General features: G+C 33.3%; 1 protein-coding gene across 8 annotated transcripts in view; it reads right to left on the bottom strand.

Annotated features, from left to right (window-relative positions):
* CFH (complement factor H) overlaps positions 1-19940 on the bottom strand; it is a 133437-nt gene that overhangs the window by 93647 nt on the left and 19850 nt on the right. For all 8 annotated transcript variants that reach the window (XM_028851648.2, XM_078002022.1, XM_078002024.1 and 5 more), the window contains exons 2-9: positions 19106-19291; positions 18291-18396; positions 16236-16312; positions 14601-14792; positions 12497-12667; positions 7057-7230; positions 3096-3290; positions 2473-2649 (exon numbers count right to left, since the gene is read on the bottom strand). In XM_028851648.2, the coding sequence (XP_028707481.2) occupies positions 2473-2649; positions 3096-3290; positions 7057-7230; positions 12497-12667; positions 14601-14792; positions 16236-16312; positions 18291-18396; positions 19106-19291 (1278 nt within the window). The remainder of the gene's footprint in view (positions 1-2472; positions 2650-3095; positions 3291-7056; positions 7231-12496; positions 12668-14600; positions 14793-16235; positions 16313-18290; positions 18397-19105; positions 19292-19940) is intronic.

The raw sequence follows: 19940 nt of genomic DNA, 5'->3' as shown, positions 1-19940 counted from the left end.
ATTTGTCAATTTTGGCTTTTGCTGCCATTGCTTTTGGTGTTTTAGACATGAAGTCCTTGCCCATGCCTATGTCCTGAATGGTACTACCTAGGTTTTCCTCTAGGGTTTTTATGGTATTAGGTCTAACATTTAAGTCTCTAATTCATCTCGAATTAATTTTCGTATAAGGAGTAAGGAAAGGATCCAGTTTCAGCTTTCTACATATGGCTAGCCAATTTTCCCAGCACCCAGGAGCGGGGAGGGATTGCATTGGGAGTTATACCTGACGTAAATGACGAGTTGATGGGTGCTGACGAGTTGATGGCTGCAGCACAGCAACATGGCACAAGTATACATATGTAACAAACCTGCACATTATGCACCTGTACCCTAGAACTTAAAGTATAATAATAATAATAATAATAATAAAGAAAACATACAGCCAACAGACACATGAAAAAAATGCTCATCATCACTCGCCATCAGAGAAATGCAAATCAAAACCACAATGAGATACAATCTCACACCAATTAGAATGGCAATCATTAAAAAATCAGGAAACAACAGGTGCTGGAGAGGATGTGGAGAAATAGGAACTTTTACACTGTTGGTGGGACTGTAAACTAGTTCAACCATTGTGGAAAACAGTGTGGCAATTCCTCAGGGATCTAGAACTAGAAATAACATTTGACCCAGCCATCCCATTACTGGGGATATACCCAAAGGATTATAAGTCATGCTACTATAAAGACACATGCACACATATGCTTATTGCGGCACTATTCACAATAGCAAAGACTTGGAATAGACACAAATGTCCATCAGTGACAGACTGGATTAAGAAAATATGGCACATATACACCATGGAATAATATGCAGCCATAAAAAAGGATGAGTTTGTGCCCTTTGTAGTGATATGGATGCAGCTGGAAACCATCATTCTCAGCAAACTATCACAAGAACAGAAAACCAAATACCGCATGTTCTCACTCATAGGTGGGCATTGAACAATGAGATCACTTGGACACAGGAAGGGGAACATCACACACTGGGTCCTATTGTGGGAAGGGGGTCGGGGGGAGGGATAGCATTAGGAGATATACCTAATGTAAATGATGAGTTAATGGGTGCAGCACACCATCATGGCACATGTATATATATGTAACAAACCTGCACGTTGTGCACATGTACCCTAGAACTTAAAGTATAATTTAAAAAAAAGAAAGAAATGCAAATTTACACTACAGTGCTATAACATTTCATAGCCACTCAATTTGTAAATATTAAAATGTGACATCACCAATCATTAACAACATGTAAACAAAGAAGGAACTGGTGATATAAATGTATATTAGAATAAACACTGTAGGAAACCTTCTAAGAGTAGAATATGCACGATATCCCAGAATACCCATTTGTACTTACATATACTAGAGAAAGTCAAATAGCTTTACTGTAAAAATGTCATATCACTGCTTGAATATATGAATTTTTGGCTATCACTATATTTACTTTCTATTTTAAAATAAAATTGTATAATTACTTTGAGTCGAATGATTGATTCCAATGTAAATATTAATATTGATATAGGAGTTAAGAAAAAATTGTTTAGGCAGATAATGCAGGTACAGTTGTCAATGGTAAGATTTTTCCTTCTAATGAAAAGCAGCCCCCAAATCCTTTTCTTTCTAATAAGAGGAGCCTATAAAATTGAACTGCAAACATAAACAAGCAAGCTGGAAGCTTGCAAGGTGAATGCCAGCAGTTGTGCCAATAGGAAAAGGCCACCTGGGACTAGGCATGTTCATATGGCAGCTGCATCTTTCCTTCTCTTTGCCAGCCACGTGTACAGTAAGGAGAAGGCAACACGACGCTGGCCAGGCAAAGATCCCATTTGCTTTATAACATTAGGGTGTGGCGGCCAACTTCCCGGCATATTATGTAAATATCACTCCTGGTCTAACCAATCTTTGGGCCCTATTTAAATCAGACACTGTTTCCTCAAGGCTGTTTATAAAATCCAGTGCACCCCACCAGGGGCAGGGATTCACTTTCAGGTGCCGTTCTCTCTCACGAGAGAGGAAGCTGTCCTTTCTCTTTCTTTTGCCTATTAAACCTGTGCCCCTAAACTCACTCCGTGTGTGTGTCCATGCCCTTAATCTTCTTGGTGTGAGATAATGAACCTCGGGTATTTACCCAGAGAGTGATGCCGCTTCATTATGACTTAATTTAACCAACAAGTATTGTGTTCAAATTATTTTACTGTATTCTTGACTAATGCCCATTAATAGGATAATTTATTTTACTATGTACTTATCAAGAAATTTGTATATTTATTTATACACAATTGAAAAACCAAAAATGAAATAGGTCTGCTGGCAAAACAAGTTGACATAAACATTTTGCCACAGTTAATATAGATGAGTCTTAGAATGTCATCTCTGTTATTTAGAAAGACATGAACATGCTGGGATCTCAGAGCAGTGTACTTACTGACACGGATGCATCTGGGAGTAGGAGACCAGCCATTCTCTGTACATGTAACTGTGGTCTGCTCTTTTGGAAGACTGTAGCCAGGATGGCAGGAAACTTCTACAGTGTTACCCTGTACAAACTTTCTTCCATTATTTTCATTATATCCATTTGCCAAATAATGAAAATAACATTTTCCTGAGGACCATAACAATGATAAATAAATAAAGTAAAGGAGAAGCATAAATTTGCTCAAAATAGTATATGAAAATTATTTTTACAATATTTAAATAAGATTGCATAAATATCCAAAAATAATGTATGACTGGAGACGAACTGAAGTGACTAACAAAGGTTTGTACAAAAAGAAATATCAATATTCAATATTACTTATCTTTAGTTTTTGTAATTAAAAGATGTATAAATTACATAGATATTCTCATCAAGTCCCTATATTTATTTCGCCTGTGATTTTCAAGAAGAAATCCTCATAATAGGAAAGAACTATTTTGGTCATTTTGCTTGAACAACTCTTTTCTTGGCCCTATTTCTGTTACATAAGACAAGTGTAATCACTTAAGTGCCCTCCTCTCTTCGATCTTTGAAAGTTTTATACATGTATAGCAGTTTAGAGGTTTACTTACTGAGGCATGGTACTGCTGGTGACCACCCATCTTGTGTGCAATGAATGTAATCCCAGTAACTTCCTGAAGGAGTCTCAAAAGGTTCATCACAGTAATAGGAGAAATGTTTTCCTACAGGTACTGGAAAGTATGGTCTACGCATGCTCTCATAATATAGTCCTCCATGTTTAATGTCTGGATAATCACAAGGTCTCACTTGCAACAAAAATTAAAGAAAGTATAAAGAAGTTTTACTGTAACAAATAATCATATTAGAGATAAATTTTTATCACTGAATTATATTCTCTTCTTAGTATAATTACACATTCCATTAGGGTTTCTAGGTCAAACAAATGATAGAACTGATGACTGAGATATGTGACGAGAAGGTCTTTGTTAATGAAGATGAAATTATGTCTGTGGATCATATGATGCGTAAATTTGTATGAAGGCTCTCCAGAAAGAAAAATGTACAGACCTATTTAATGTATTTCCCTTAAATACACATACCTTATCTCTGGCTAATTAAACAAGGTTTTCGATTGAGAAGTATGTCAGTGTTACTGCTTAGCTCATGTATTTCTTTTTTTTTTTTTTCTATTCTCTTCAGTAAACAAGAGCCCTGCATTTTCTTCTCAGAACAACTCAATGTAAGGAGGTAGTATTTTGAGGGATTTAAGGTTTTTATTTGTTTTAGATTGAATTCATGGGCTGGGCGCAGTGACTCACACCTGTGATCCCAGCAGTTTGGAAGGCTCAAACAGGCAGATCTCTTGAGGTAAGGAGTTTGAGACCAGTCGGGCCAACATGATGAAACCCTGTCTCTACTAAAAATGCAAAAAAAAAAAATTAGCCCAGTCTGGTGGTGCGCCCCTGTAATTCCAGCTACTTAGAAGGCAGAGGCAGGAGAATCGCTTGAACCCAGGAGGCAGAGGTTGTAGTGAATCGAGATTGTGTCATTGCACTCCAGCATGGCTTACAGAGCGAGACTCCATCTCGAAAAATCTAAATAAATAAATAAATAAGGCGCTTTCCTATTTATTTAAGACAATGTAAAAATATACAGAAACACAAAAATTTTTCTTTGATGATACCACACAGAAAAATAACAGTTAATTCATGCCTCAAACAATTCATTGAGCCAAATTCTCCAGTCTTTATTTAACCAGAGAAACACACTAGAAATATTTCTTCATATCCAAATAGTTAAGATTTTGGTTAACATTTTTTGTTTATTCCCAATTTTAATTGGACAGCAAAATAATTTTAATGTCATAAACTATGTTTAAGTAAGGTACAATATAATTACATTTTACCGAGTTACTATATATTTATTTTGACAAATACATTTGAGTGCTATCTTGCTTATCATATTAACAGGTTTATATATTTTTCAGAAAATTTGCTCTTTTCATGAGATTATTTACAACCATCTAGCACTTTCAATAACAAAATGGTATTAATGTTTTCCATGAAAGTTGATTAAGTTTTGATAAACCTTATGCAATAGGTTAAAAAGAATTTCAATACACACATACACACACACACACTCATATAAATATTCTTTTTCATCTCCCTCTTTCTTAAATTCAGTGATTTATTTTCTTTGGTATTTGATTAGAGAAATTTTCATGTAGTTTCTACAAATATTTATTATGTGGATTATAAACTGAACAATTGTATATCCTAAATGTCTTTCTCTAACAAAGACTAGTGAATGATACTTCTTTCAGTATAGTTTCTTGGCCTGCAATCCACATATCTTGTAATTGATAGATTTTTTCCCTATTTATTGGAAGCTCCCAGTGTTGAAATTAAAACATTTACTTAGTCTTATCTCTTTTAAGTAACATTCTACATTTTTCCCCATCACTTTTTAAAGATTTGGAATGGTTTCTATTTACTATTGGACTTTGCTTAACAATAATTCTGCATTGGGAAAGCTTGAGTCTTAGATTTGCAGCAACTGTGTCTTAAAGATTTCAATTGAATTTCACATTAAATGGTAGAGCAGGGATTTGAAAGCTTGTGGTTGATTTCAAAACAAGTATGAGTATCCATCTTATTACGGGTTTTCCCAGAATGTCATAAAATAAAATTGTCCACTGAGATTTCTTTCCAAGAGGAATAAAAAGGAGGTATAATTAAAAACGTATATCATTACCACAGGCTCGAGCTATTTAGCTATTCTCTAATTTTGTCACATTTACATCTGTTTTTATCCATTTTACAAATTGATTCCTTGAAGCAAATATTAGTACCCACAGAGGGTCTCATCAGGGCTGAGAATAGAAGGACTTCAAATAGCCTCATTTCACTTGTTACCCTTCTGCAAATGTAGTTTTTGGTTTCACAGCATTTATGGTGCTTCCATCATAAAGTTGGCTCAGACAGATCTTGAAATTGATAAAAATATTCACTAATTTTTATAACTACTGCTAATATATTCATACTGTAATTTATTTGACCCAGGCCCAGGATCTTAGAATCAACATTGTTAAATTTCATCTTATTAGATTCAGCTTAGAACATAAGATCCTCTTTGAATGCTGAATCTGCCCTATTGCAGATTCATTATCATCGTCTGTATCATTCCAATTGTTAATTTGTACTGCCCTTCCCCTAAATCATTAAAGTGTTCAATGACACAGTGAGTAATGAAGCAGGCCTGAGAATAAAGTCTTGCATCTGATAATTAGATATGGTTATTTAATGAAATTACAAACTGATAAACCATATAACTGATCAACTTCTTTATATTGCCCATGAGAACGCCAAATGGTTCATTGTTGAACGTTAATAATTGAAATCCAAATATAGTTGGATATATGTTTAGATACATTTGGGCTGAACTACATTGTCATAAGCCAACCATAAAATCATTAAATATTTTCCTTATAATTCTTATGCACATTGAAATCTGTTTCATACTGATAATAGCTTCCTCTCTTAGGGACTGGAATTATGCCAGGAATTAGAGTTGAAGTCATTGATCAATCATTTTTATCATATTTTTCTTTCATGGAATATATAGTTTAAGTGTGGTACATCTTGTCTATGTATTGCTAGATAGAAAGAAAATAAATTTGATCGTAGAGATAGGAAAAATATTAAAAAGGGGTAAAGGAGCATCCCAGAAATAAAATACTCTGTTGACTTGAGTGGTATTTTGCTACGTGTAATGGTTTTAGGAAATTACCTCCAACACTAGGAAATTACTAAGACTTGGAGTCCTTCAACACTCCTTCCTCCAAATAGTGGTGCCTAATTTCTCTCCCCTTGGATATATGCAGGACTTAGTGTCTCACTTCGAAAAAATAGATATGACTGTAGTTAACGGTGTGTGAGTAGATAATTGATATGGTTTGGCTCTGTGTCCCCACACGTATCTCATGTTGAATTCTAATTCCCAATGTTGAGGAAGGTGATTTGGTCATGGGGGTGGATCTCCCCCTTGCTGTTTTCATGATAGTGAGTGAGGTCTCATGAGACCTGGTTGTTTAAAAGTGTGTAGCAGTTCCCATTACTGTGGCCTGGGCCATGATCCTGGTTGCAACACAAGAAGACAGTCTGGTGCACAACTACGTATATAAGCCATTTTCAGATTCCTGACCGATAGAAACTGTAAGATAATAAAGGTTAGTTGTTTTAAGTAAATATATTTCTGGGGTATTTTGTTACAATGCATTAAATCACTAATATAGTATGTGTTAGATAACATTATTTTAATCTAGTTTTTTAATTCAGATATTGGAAGACTTTATTAACAAGGGAAACATACATTCATAAACACACATACACATTTAATTTTGAGTAGCAAAAAAATTGAGTTTTGGCAACTTCCAAAACTAAGGAATACTTCCAACAACCTTACTTTATATACACAATAAGACAAATATTTGGTTCTATTGAGTCCCCATTTTTATGCATTTAAAAGAAATTTCAGAATTAAGAAATGGGTCAAGATATGAATGGAACTTACAGGAACATCTTGGAGCAGGTATCCAGCCAGTGCTTGTGCATTTTGCTATATTTCCCCGGGTTGCAGGATAAAAACCATTTATACACTGGTACCTGATTTCATCTCCAGTTCTGTGTTTAATCCTTAAAGGTGAGTAGACACCATTTGGAATATAAGGAACATTACATGTTTTTTCTGAAAAGAAAATGGATGTGTGGATAATGTAGAAATATCCATTAAAATTCATCATTTATACAAACATTTAAAAGTAGGTATTATTTATTTGTCCTTAGCATAATACAAAATGGCATTAAAATGAACACATCATAGTATCCTTTCTGGTATGTCACTTATTTTTTCCTTCACTATATTGTCATCTGACGTATTTGTATCTCCTGGGCTCTTAATCCCTTCTTCTCCAAAGTCGTTCCATACTTCATGACTTTCCATAACTGGCAATGATCTCATCACATATAACTTCAATTCTTACTTTCATTTTCCTTCTATTCTTTGGTTTCTGTGGTTCTCATAAGGATTGTTTACGAATATTCAGGGTTTCTTTTTTTTTGGACAATTGATAGGACTGCACAACCCTTTCTCTTTGAAGTAACTGTGGCCATGTGATTGTGTAAGAGACTATAATAAAAGTGGAAGTAGTATCTTTCACTTTAGAGAGAAGTTTTAAAAGCCATTGTGTGAATTTTTATTTTCTCTTTCCCAATGACACAGTGAGTAAAGAAGGACATGAAAAAAATGGTGTTTCTGTCACCTGATTCTTACAATTAATACAATGAGTAAAGTCTCTTCTGATCTACATTGAAAGTGAACATGAATGAAAATAAACTTTAGTCTTAATATCTTAAACATTGAGATATTGCATTACATTTTTCTTATATAATAGGATAAAAGAGCAGAGGGTTTGGAAAACCTTTTCTGTAAAGGGCCAGATAAAAGGTCTCTGCTGCAACAACTCAACTCTGCCATTACAGTACAAAAGTAGTGATAGACAATACATAAACAAATGAACACAGCAGTGTTTCAATAAAACTTTGTTTACACAAAGGGGGCAAGTTGTATTTTACCTGCAGCCTATAGTTTGCCATCCTTTGGCCCAGTGTGTCCTAATCTATAAAGCACCTTCTCATTCCTTTCCATTAACTCTGCTATATCTCAATATTGGATCCTTTTGCCATATTTCTTTTAAAATAAAATACTATGCATTTTAAGTATTGTAGAAAAGCTATATGACCACTTATATTGGAGTCTTATTTTGGACTAAAAAGCTGTGGTGGACATTCAGCATTGCTTGAAATCAATTTATATACCCCCAATTTATTTACTATTTGATTTCCCACAGTAAATGATCCATAGTCTCCTCACTTTTCTCAAGTCACCTGAAACAATTGCCTCTTCATCAACAGATAATAAGTCTCCATTCACACAAAACAATTGAGACCACCAGTAGTGAGTTCCCTATACTTCTTTCCAGCATTCCTCTACAATATCTGTATCTATACTGATTTAAGTATTTTGTTTAGTCTTCAATGGTAAGGTGTTGCTTTCAAATTCAGGTTAGCTTTAATTCTTTCATTTCCCCCTGTATTTTAAACCATTGTTTATTCCTTCCTTCTTTCTTACCTTATCAACCATGCTCTTAAATTGATATGGAAGCTTTTGCAGTTTAAATCCCTTCTCTCAACACTTTGTTCAAATTTAGCTAATGTACTACATTTCCCCACCCCTTCAAAACCAAAATCCTTAAAATACCATTTTGTAATTGCTATCTCCACTTTCCAGTCTCACATTTATTCTTCAACTCACTACTGCCTAGTTTCTGACACCTCTCTTTTGTTGTCATTGCTCTGATAAAAGCTACCAATGAGCTCCAATGTCCAAATTCAGAAATGCTTTGCATTTCACATATTCTAGTCACTGGTACATACTATGGGCTTCCTAATTATGTATTGAACTGAACAGACAAAACTCTGTAATATTTGGCTCTGTTGATTATGGACTTTTTGGTGTTCTCCATTACCTCATATATTTATATTCTCCTGCTTCTCCTTGTCTTTGTCTAAGTGATGCTTTTCTTTTATATTTTATTATTTTCCTTTACTTTATATTTTTTGCTTCTCGTCTTCTACTTTACTTAATTTTTAGGCCCTGCCTACTTGTCACATCTCATCTCCTGCCATTTTCCTACTTCTTCTCTATACTACCACCGTTCCTTTCTTATAACTTGTATATTTAGTTAAACATAAAATTTTATAAAGTTTTAATTATTCATTACATATTTCCTCTTCTCAATACCATACTTCCACTGTGTCCATTCAGCTCCTAAGTTTATACTTCATTCTGACAGAATAAACTTTAATATATCTCTATAGCTAACAGGATAATATATCTAGATTAGCAATAATAATATGAGAAATAATATGTATGTGACTTAGTATACAAGTTTTAAAGTTTTACTATTTTAAAATTTTACTATTTTATGTAAAATGTCTTCAGTGTTTGATGTTGACACTAACTTCAAATGAGTCTTAAATGTATTCCTTTTTTCTTTTTTTCTGTCACTTCATTCTTCTCTATCATATTTTCATATACTCATTAAAGTTCAGTTTATGTATCTTCAATTATTTTTCCTTATGATATAGCTCAATTTAATACCAATTTTTGAAGTCAAAAGCTATGAGATACAAAAAAACAAGAGTTTAACTAAGAAATCAATAAAATAATACGGAACAATTTTTTTAAGAATAGAAGGACTTCTGGTGATTATGCTCGAGCAGTAGACATAAATCCTGTGATAAACCTTAATTTCGTATACTCACAATTATTTTTAAAATAAATCATGTTATTAAAACATTGTTCAAACCTGTACCTTTATCCAAAATAATATTTGAGATTATCCATATTTTCCTACTATTGGAAACAAGCATTAGTCATTTGAAGTTAGAATACTAATTCAAGGTTAGCACTCTGTGTTTTGAACCAATAGAAAATCCAATCTGTACAGGGAAGAAATAGATTTGGATCAAAGATAGCTTTAATTTAACAGTTCTTGGTACCTTTGATTGTTTCTGTAAATAACTTTCTGTTACAGATTGTTCCTATTGGACACAGAGACCAAAGTTTTGACAATTCAATCAGTCCTCTGACATGTATGTGCCATAGACCAGATTGAAGAAAATTTAAGTATTTAAAATTTAAGTAGATTATTTTACTTTAATGTTATCTTATTATTTAGTTCCAAACTTCTTATAGATTTAGAAGCAACAAAGAGAGTTTGAAGTTACCTGATTTCAGAGAAAATGATGTGCATAGATTTTGAATTCATCTTATATCAGAAAGTAGATATTTGCTTTGTACCAAGAAAATAGTCATGTTTATGCTATATTGGCATACAAAGAGTGGAATTCTTTTATTAAGAAAGACTTCTCTATATCTAATCAGTGTAAAATATATTTCAATAAAATAAAACATGGTGAGAGAGTGTATGCTTAACTAACTTTGGATGAATTTTCCTTTATTTATATTGATTATTAGTGAACTGTCTTCTGAAAAGGAGTACTCAATCCCAGTGCCTTCTCTTGGTATCTCTTTTCCTAAAGAAAGCAGGACCCTCAAGCATAGCCTTGAATATTCAGGTTTTACTTGTATTTGTGACTGAGAAATGGAAAAAAATATATAAAAGAAAAATGCTTTATAAATATAGAGTCTTGGTTTGTGTGTGTGTGTGTATGTGTGTGTGTGTGTGAATCAATCAGTGTTCAAGAGAAGCAAGAATAGAAATGCAGTAACACATTTGGGAAAAACAGATGAATTTCTCATTGTGAAAACAAATATGTGCTAAGGAAGACTTTTAAGTAGGTAGCAAAGTGAACAAGTAAAAGAGGTGAAATAATCAGATGACTACAAGGGGGTAGTCATGCTACAGAGTTACATGTTCAAATAAAACTAAATTCCCAGAGTCTTATTTTGAATTCATTGAAAGCTGAAATGGTGGTTTATTGTAATGTTTATCTTCAATACACAGCAAGGCTCTGATGTTAAATAAGTGGTTTATAAGTTACATTTTGATTACTGGATGGATAAATTCGATAAATTCACTGTAGATTTGAGAGGGGTTCTGGAAGTAATATACTTCAGGTAGAAGTTAATGTCAAAGGACTTGTGCATGCACTTCCTTTGCTTAGGAACTATGAATGCCATGAAGACAAATAGTTGGACCCCACACACCATTAGCCAAACATGGATTTGAGATGTGGGTTATTACTGTCTCGTGTTCATTTTTTTTTTCTAAAATATGTTCTTAACAGTGCCTAAAAGTAGAGATCACGCAATTGTGAAGAAAAATATGTTTTCCAAGGAGACACTTGTGAGCTCAAACCAAAATTTTTTTAGTGTATAAAATTAACCCAAAATTAACTATTCTTTTTATAAAAGAGGATTACTAAAGCACAGTTTAAACATGTATTTATGAATCACGGGATTTAAAGTTCAGAGGGCTCTTAAGAGTTCAACTCTTCTTTCTCTCACAGTATGGCAGTATCACCCGTTTAGATTTCTGGACCATATGTGGTAACACTGTTCCTCGTTTCACTCATTGTAGGAGTCCTCATCAAAAGCAAACTCACTCATTTTATAAGTGTTTGAAAATACCTCAAAACAGTTATCACCACACTATAGCTATAGCTTCTTACTGTACTTCTTATGGCATAATTTCTTAAAGTCCGCCACTGTCTATATTCTCTCTTCTTGGCCACGATAGTTTGAAACTTTCCCTTTTAAAATGAAGTGAGTTAAGTAGAACACTCTATCCCAGATATACTTTTTGGTGGGCAAAGAGCACAGTTGAAATGAACTCTTTGGCTCCGTATAACATCCCTCCATAACGAAACTTAAGAGAGTTTGGGGTTTGTTTGTTTTTTTTTTGGTTTTTCCATTTTCCAGCACCATTATCACTGTTGAGTCATACTGAGCCTGTTGTTAACCAAAACATTCATTTCCTTCCACTTAATTCCATTGTCAGTTGAGAGTTTCCTCACCTGTTAGTAATACAAGTTATTTTTAAAGTATTTTAAAATATTAATATAATTTAAATAAATTCTGGGCATTAGTAGAGCAATCTACTTGTTTGAGAGTTGTATGTTACTGAGCATTAGGAAGTCTATTATTGTCCTGGCTCTACTCCAGACATGGTTTTTGATGATAATTCAATGACTTAATAAGCTACTGAACTTTTCTGGCCCTGTTTATGTCTGTTTTCAGAGTGTGTGTATCGTATGAAGTGTTCTCAAAATGAACCTTGAACACAGAAAATTCTATGTATTTTTAATAATAGTTTATTTACATAAATTAGCACTTTATTTTTGATTAAAATAAGTGGCTTTATTAAAAGAATTAATTAAAATATGTGATAAATTTGTATAGATCCAGAAAATAAATGTAACATTACCTTCACATGAAGGCAATGGATGCCATCCAGATTCAGTGCATACAGAATCTCCTCTTTCACTGTATTCATAGCCCATGTTACATTTATATTGAAATCGTTCATTCTCCTTATAAATAATCTTCTGAGATATAGGAGATCCATGTATAACATCTGGGGATTTGCATGAAATTTCTAAATAGAAGGGATTAAATTCCAAAATGTTTATTGCAAATTAAAGGACTGTGACCAGGACATAATTATATGAAAACAGAAATGTTTCCATCAGGTAAATCAGTCAACCAAACAAAAGTTCTGTTTTGACTTGACCACTTAATAAATGATTTATCTGAAGAAAGTTAAAATTCTGATTAAAATTATTCTTCTAATTTTATTTAGTTTCAGGACAAATTAGCCTTCTTGAAATAAATAGTGACCAGTAACATTCATCAAGTGTATATATAAAATTGACCATAAATACAGTTTTATTGTGATTTTTCACTGAATGACCTGCAAAAAATAACACATCTTCAAATTATTGGTAAGACAGCAATTATCAACAGGACTCTTCGTCAAAGACATTGATTTAACTCAGTGTCTTATACCTCTGAAAAGTAACTGACCTGTTTTTGTGTCATCACTATTTAGCCAAGATTTCCTCAGAAGAAAAAAAAAAAAAAGGCCATCATCTTTTATACCCACTTGTCTCAAACATTTTTACCTTGGATTATGCCAATCATTAGTTTCCCAAACTCTGTTCTCCCACTTTCTAATCCATTTTCCTTGTGTGTAGCTTAAGGACCTCTCAAGTAGACACATCGTAACTCCACTTGAAATCCTTCATTGATTCCCAATTCAGTCTGAATAAAAGGCGTGTTCTTCAGCATGGTGCATGCAGCACTCTGTATTGGCCCACCTTCTATTTATCACTGACTCATTCCCTACTTGCATTCTACACTAAGGTGCCTAGGAACAATGGACAAGAATCAGTGGTGCTTCATGCTCCTTAAAACCTTACTGCCCTTCCACTTCCCTTTCCCTGAACTCTGGTATGCTTTTGCTCTCATTTTCATCTGCCAAATCTCATTTTTTTCTTTAAGACTTAATCGTAGGCATCAGCCATTCCAGGAAGGTTTCACTAACCACAAGAATCTAGTTGTAAGGATGTAAATTCCGTCCATGTACTTCTAAAGTACATGATATTTGCTATGCTAAATAAAAATATTAGTTTTTAACATAAAGAACTATTGTTGTCAGAAAGAGTTCTTAAGAAGGAAATTCTTCTCTCTGTATCTAAGATAGAAAAGACTTTAAAAGTAAAAATAATTTAGGGATTTTAGATAATATTAAAATATAAATATAACAGAAACTTCTGCCAAACATTTATTGGTGAAATGAACTTGCACTATGGTACTACTAAACAAATCAACCACGATTTTTACCACAGCAGCCAAAATCATTGATTGGTCATGATGCACAAGTTGGCAGTATTATGACTAAAAATATTCTGGCTTACAGTTTACTATAAAACTTCTTTTAAGAGGCAATGATTTATTTAGTGGATTCTGTTCATTTCAGCAACATTTATAGTAAACTTGCAGTACAAATATAAAACAGGTCTGCTTCCCAGAAGTGTTATTCAAAAATGAATGTCATTTTAATGTATCTCTGGAAATACATAATGAATCTATGGCTTTCAAAATTAAAAACAAATGTCTATTCCAGAGGTCTTACAACTTGCAGCAAAAATGCTCAGCATTCTCTTTCAGCCTAAGAGGCAACTACAATGGAGTTATGGTTAAAGCATGGACTCTGGTGTCAGATAACCTACATTTAAATCCTAACTTGACTCTTTATGCCATGATAATCCAGGGCATGTATTTAACTTCTTTGCACCAGTCTCCTCAATTATAAAATAAAAGTGATGAGTAAATAAATCATGGAATTTTTTTGAAAGGTAAAATGAAATGATGCATGCGAAGAACTTAGCTCAATTACAGGCAGATAGTAAGTGCTCAATAAACATTAGCTATTGTTAATATTGCTGATACTCCTTAGAATGAACGATGTTTTAATGTATATTTACATTTGAAAAGCTAAAAATACTAAAAGAGTAAGTGTATCTTACCCACACACTTTGGTTTCTCTTTACTCCAAACACCATCTTCTGAACAATGCATTTCGTTATCTCCTTCAATCTTGTAGCCTGAGTTACATGCAAACCGTACTACTTGTCCAAAATAGTATTCCCGATCCGGTTCCATTGCACCACTCATAATTTTTCCATTCTCTGGTGGTTTCACTGGTAAACACTTCACAACTGAAGAAAATACATACAATGTTTTCTAACAGAATTTCAAAAGTTTATTGTGAAAAATATGTGTATGCATAAAATCATCCTCAGGATAAGATTGGAGGAATGTACTTAAATTATTTTTAGAAGCATTTGATATACCTGTTTGCTAGAGATACATGTTTCTAAGAAACAAGCAAATGGAATGTTTATTCCTGATTCTTTTCTATGGGAGTGGACAATGAAAATTACTACTTTCAATGCTAGCTTGTATTTTTGTAGTAACAAACAAGTATTTTTAAATAATTAAGAAATATAAAGCTTGAGATAATTAAATACAACATTTTCATTTATGCCCCAGCATAATATAACACCGCATGCCTAAAAGATGTAAAAGCAAACGTTATGACATTAACTTCAATAGAGAAATCATCCTTAATTTTCCGTCCTCTTCGACTTCAGTGTTCAAAATAATTTGAGTACTTCTTTTGATTCTAATTAATATTTTCCAATTTCTCTAAGATTGTGGTCAAACTTAATCGTACTATCGAATGACTCAGGATGCCTGTTAAAATAAAAGTTTTAGGGATATCTTCCTGTATGCTCATGCCAAAGATACTGATTCAGTAGGGCATTTTTTAGTAACCAAAGATTTTAATTTTTAACAAGCATCCCAGGTGATTTCAATGTAGATGTTCTCTAGAACATTAATGTTCTTCCTCTCATCTTCATAGATGAAAAATATCTTCCATTCTTTTCTGTAGTTGACAGAATTTTTGAATGATTATCACACTTCTTCTGTATCTCTCTCCACTTACTACTTACTGTGGAATTAGGAAATACTACTCTGATTGATTTCTTTTATTTCCATAATGACTAGGGATTTGAATTATTAGCTCACAGCATGAAAACAGAATCTACGTTTTCTCATTTTCACTGTTTGCTTTACAGAACAGTAAGAAATAACAGAGCTCGCCCTTAGTTTATTCCTCTTTTCGGTAAAGGTAAGTTCACAGGCAACCTCCCTTGGTGGGAGATCTCAGTCATGTTCTCCACTTCAGCTGTTACCATAGATCCCTGCATTTGGGTGGTTATTGGGTGAGTGCCTCTTCATTAATAAAGGTAAAATTCTGGTCTTCATTAGCATAGCTAATGAAGCATAGCTAATGATGCTTATATGCATTTCTAGCCATTAAAATCCAAAAGGAAATAAAAATGAGTTTTAGATTCTCTAATGTCTAATACTTCAATTATTAGATTAGATCAGGTTGCATTCATATTTGGCTTTTGAAACACCAAGAATATAGTCATAAAATGACTAGATTCCCACTCTACATTATATGAGAAACAAAAATAAATAAATAAAAATATTTAATTAGAGACTTTAAGATATTTCAATGTAAGACATTTTAAAAAATCTTAGATTATTTAAGGTATTTTGATATACTTGTAAATACATTTTATGTCTACCTTCACATATAGGAATATCATTGGTCCATCCATCTGTGTCACATTCACGGTAATTAATCTCACCTAGCAATTGATACCTGAAAACCCAAAAATAACAGTGTTGAGATAATGTGTGTTTATATGCAGTTTTAAATTCAATGCCATTCTGAGTGTTCAGAAACTCCATAATAAGGAAAATGAACAGCATATACATTTTCTTGTTTCTTGTCTTCCCTTCCTCCTTCTCTTCCTCCTTCACTTTCTTAGATTTCTTAAGTTTCTCTCTTTCTTAATCTCTATCTCCCTTTATCTTTCTCTCCTTGGTGCATGGACTGAAAATAATCATAACCTTTGGTTCATGACAAACTCATTACTGTTTCATACAAAGTGTTCTTATTTTTCATTGAATTATCTAATTAGTTAAATTCAATAATATAGTAAGTTCCATGAACTATCACCAAAACAAAAGCTAAAAATATCATAGTAACCAACAGCTAACATTATGTTTCCCTCTCCTCCAGTCTTAGACCATATTTCTGTCCTCCACGATTCTGATATTTTCTAAACACCTTAGGCTTTCTACATAATTTAAGATAGTGCCAGCAAAAAGTTGTTAGTGTGTGATTTACTTTGAGCACTTGCCTCCATCTCCCCATCTCTATCCTAGAGATTTTTTCCAGAGAATACCCAGTGAATCAAATCTGCTTATCCAATCCATCTAACGTTGAACTTAAGTAATTTTAATAACCCATGAAGCCTGCCCTTTGAATCTAAAAATGCTCTATTTGAATATGAGCTCCCTGGGGCATGTGCAAAATGTGCAATCATTGCTAGAGGCTTCAGATCTATACATTTTTATCTCCTTAGCCAAATCAACTGCTGAACTTAAAGAGAGGACACAAGTCTGTGATAAAACAAATATTTCAGAGGTGACGAAGGTAGCAAATTAAAAAATTCAGCCCCAGGAAATTATAACCTATTTGGTTATGTGTGATAAGATAAGCAGTAATGATTGAAGGGCCAAAAATGTATTTGAAAAACCTCCCTGAGGTAGTGACTAAGGAGAGAATAAATTCATAAGAAATAATACTTATTTGGTATCTACAATATCTCAAGGTCTCTTCTAAGGGATGCAGATGTGTGTCTTATTTATTTTTCCTACCAATCCATGAAGCACATGAAATGTGTCTGTTTTGTAGGAAAGGAAATGGTAGCGAAGAGATATTTTTTTTAAATACCCATAAATGTTAAGTGGAAGAGTTTCGAAAGGCAGGCTTACTCCAGTGATTGAGTTTTAAGCTATTATATTTTATTGCTTCGAATTAAGGGGAAAAAATGAGGAAAGAATGATGTTATTCCATTTGTAATATTTGGTTACATTTATATTTATGAAGTATAAGATTATAGTGATCTAATCCTAGTTTTCCCATATATAGATTTTTCTTCAAAATAATTTTTGATCTAGCAGAGAATAAGGGGGATAAAAGGACACTGAGACACTGAGGATACACAGTGATGATTTTGGCAATGAAAACCCAGCAGTTGGTTAGAAGGAACAGAGTCAATGATTCTGAAAGAGTAGTATTTTTAGTCCATGTGGTAAGAATAATTTGCAGACCTGGGACATTAAGTAACATTAGTTGTAAGTAAAACTTATAAGCAGGTAAAAGTCTTGCTTTCCTTAAATTTTATAAAATCTGTCAAAACAGTTATCATACAATATAAATTGGTTTCAATTCCTATTGTTCCTGTCACATTGAACTCCCATGATACTCTGCACAAAATAGAATGTCATGAAGACTTGTGGGGTGAATACTTATATATGTGCATACTGTTTTCCCACTCTCCTATAATTATACTCTACCAGAGAAGTTATACTTCATTTAAATTTTTCAGTGTTAAGGAGAAAATATGTTATCCAGATTTAATTATTTTCATCATAGTTAAATTTTCAGGTACTTGCATGTTACATTTTAAAATGTCCATAGAAAAATATAATAACCTTAAAATATATAAACTAGTACAGTTCCTATTTACTATCTTAATTATAAACCTCTTTTTGTATGGACTACATACCCCTCATTACATGTATACACAGCTTTTACACCATATTCAAACACATTTCCTCCTATGAGGCTGAAATAACCAAAGGGAGTATCTCCAGGATGTCCACAGGGCCTTTCTAAAATGAAAACAAAAAAAGTTATAAATTAGTGTGTAATAACAAGGAATATATTTTATGTAGGAGTGGGGGTACAAGTATATTTGATATTATATAAGAAGACAGATTGAATACAAGGAAAATTAAATATAGTAGAGCTATTATTTCATAATTGAACTTAAACTATATGCTTGCTTTTTTAATTTTGGAGGAAGACCACCCCTTTTTGAAAATGATGATGTATTGGCTGGGCACAGTGGCTCACACCTGTAATCCCAGCACCTTGGGAGGTCAAGGTGAGTGGATCACAAAGCCAGGAGTTCGAGATCAGCCTATCCAGCATAGTGAAACCCCATCTCTACTAAAAATACAAAAATTAGCCAGGTGTGGTGGCACGTGCCAATAGTCCTAGCTACTCGGGATGTTGAGGCAGGAGAATTGCTTGAACCAGGGAGGCAGAGGTTGCAGTGAGCCGAGATAGCGCCACTGCACTCCAGCCTGGCAATAGAGGGAGACTCCATCTCAAAATTGCACCACTGCACTCCAGCCTAAGTGACAGAGCCAGACTCCATCTCAAAAAAAAAAAAAAAAAAAAAAGATGTATGATGTATTATTTTGTATTTGAGCAGCAACAGTGATATAATTCAGCCATAATTGCTATAATATAAAATCTTAAGTATTTTTACAACCAAAAGTTTTCATAAATTTCACAAATGTATGAAGTACTTACTCTGACATTTCTTTAATGGATTAAGAGCAACCCATTCTCCCTTCCTGCATACCATTACTATATTTCCAAGAGATCTATACCCAGGGCGGCATTTATAGATCGCCTCAGTGCCTTCTGGATATGTATGGTCAGGCCAGGAACCTGTCAGAATTTCTGTATTTTTTCTTGGAGGAAGTTCCTTGCAATCTAAAAAAAAAATGAAAACAAAATAAGTACATAAAGTATCTATTTAAATGTACAGTATGTTTGGGTAATTGTTGCTTTTAAAAATGTCTAGACAGTTACAGACCTACCTAAATTTTCCTCTCTCTCTCCTACTCCCATATCTATGGAGTAAACATACATTTCATGCATGTACTGTAAGTATACCTTTCACCTTATAAATTTGTATCTACATAATTTTATAAGAATGTTCACTGTGGAAGAATACCTAAAAAACTTTGCAAAGCAATAGATATATTTTGTTATACTACTCTTAATTGCTGGAGAGCATTCTACTATTCTTCCATTAATTTGGGAAATATTTATTGAGCACTATCGTAAGTTGTAAAGCAAAAACAATGAAGAAACAAGTTATCTGTTCTCAAAGCATTTCCATTCTAGTAGGGAAGCCAGTTATTTAATAAATAGTCAAAGAGATGTAAAATATGAATTACAGGTAGAAAAATTCTATTTACAAAAATGAAGCATGATAAGTTAATACAAAATTATATGAGCTCTCCAAATAAGATAGAATAGGATGGAAAAGAACAATGTTTCTACTCCAGATTGGAACAACAACAAATTGTGTGTGCATGTGTACACTCAAAGTTGTGGGAGCAAAGAGGATTAAATG

Source organism: Macaca mulatta, chromosome 1, assembly GCF_049350105.2.
Source record: "Macaca mulatta isolate MMU2019108-1 chromosome 1, T2T-MMU8v2.0, whole genome shotgun sequence".
NCBI lineage: Eukaryota > Metazoa > Chordata > Mammalia > Primates > Cercopithecidae > Macaca > Macaca mulatta.
The sequence above is the reverse complement of the archived record's forward strand: the minus strand, read 5'-3'. Positions and strand labels throughout refer to the sequence as shown.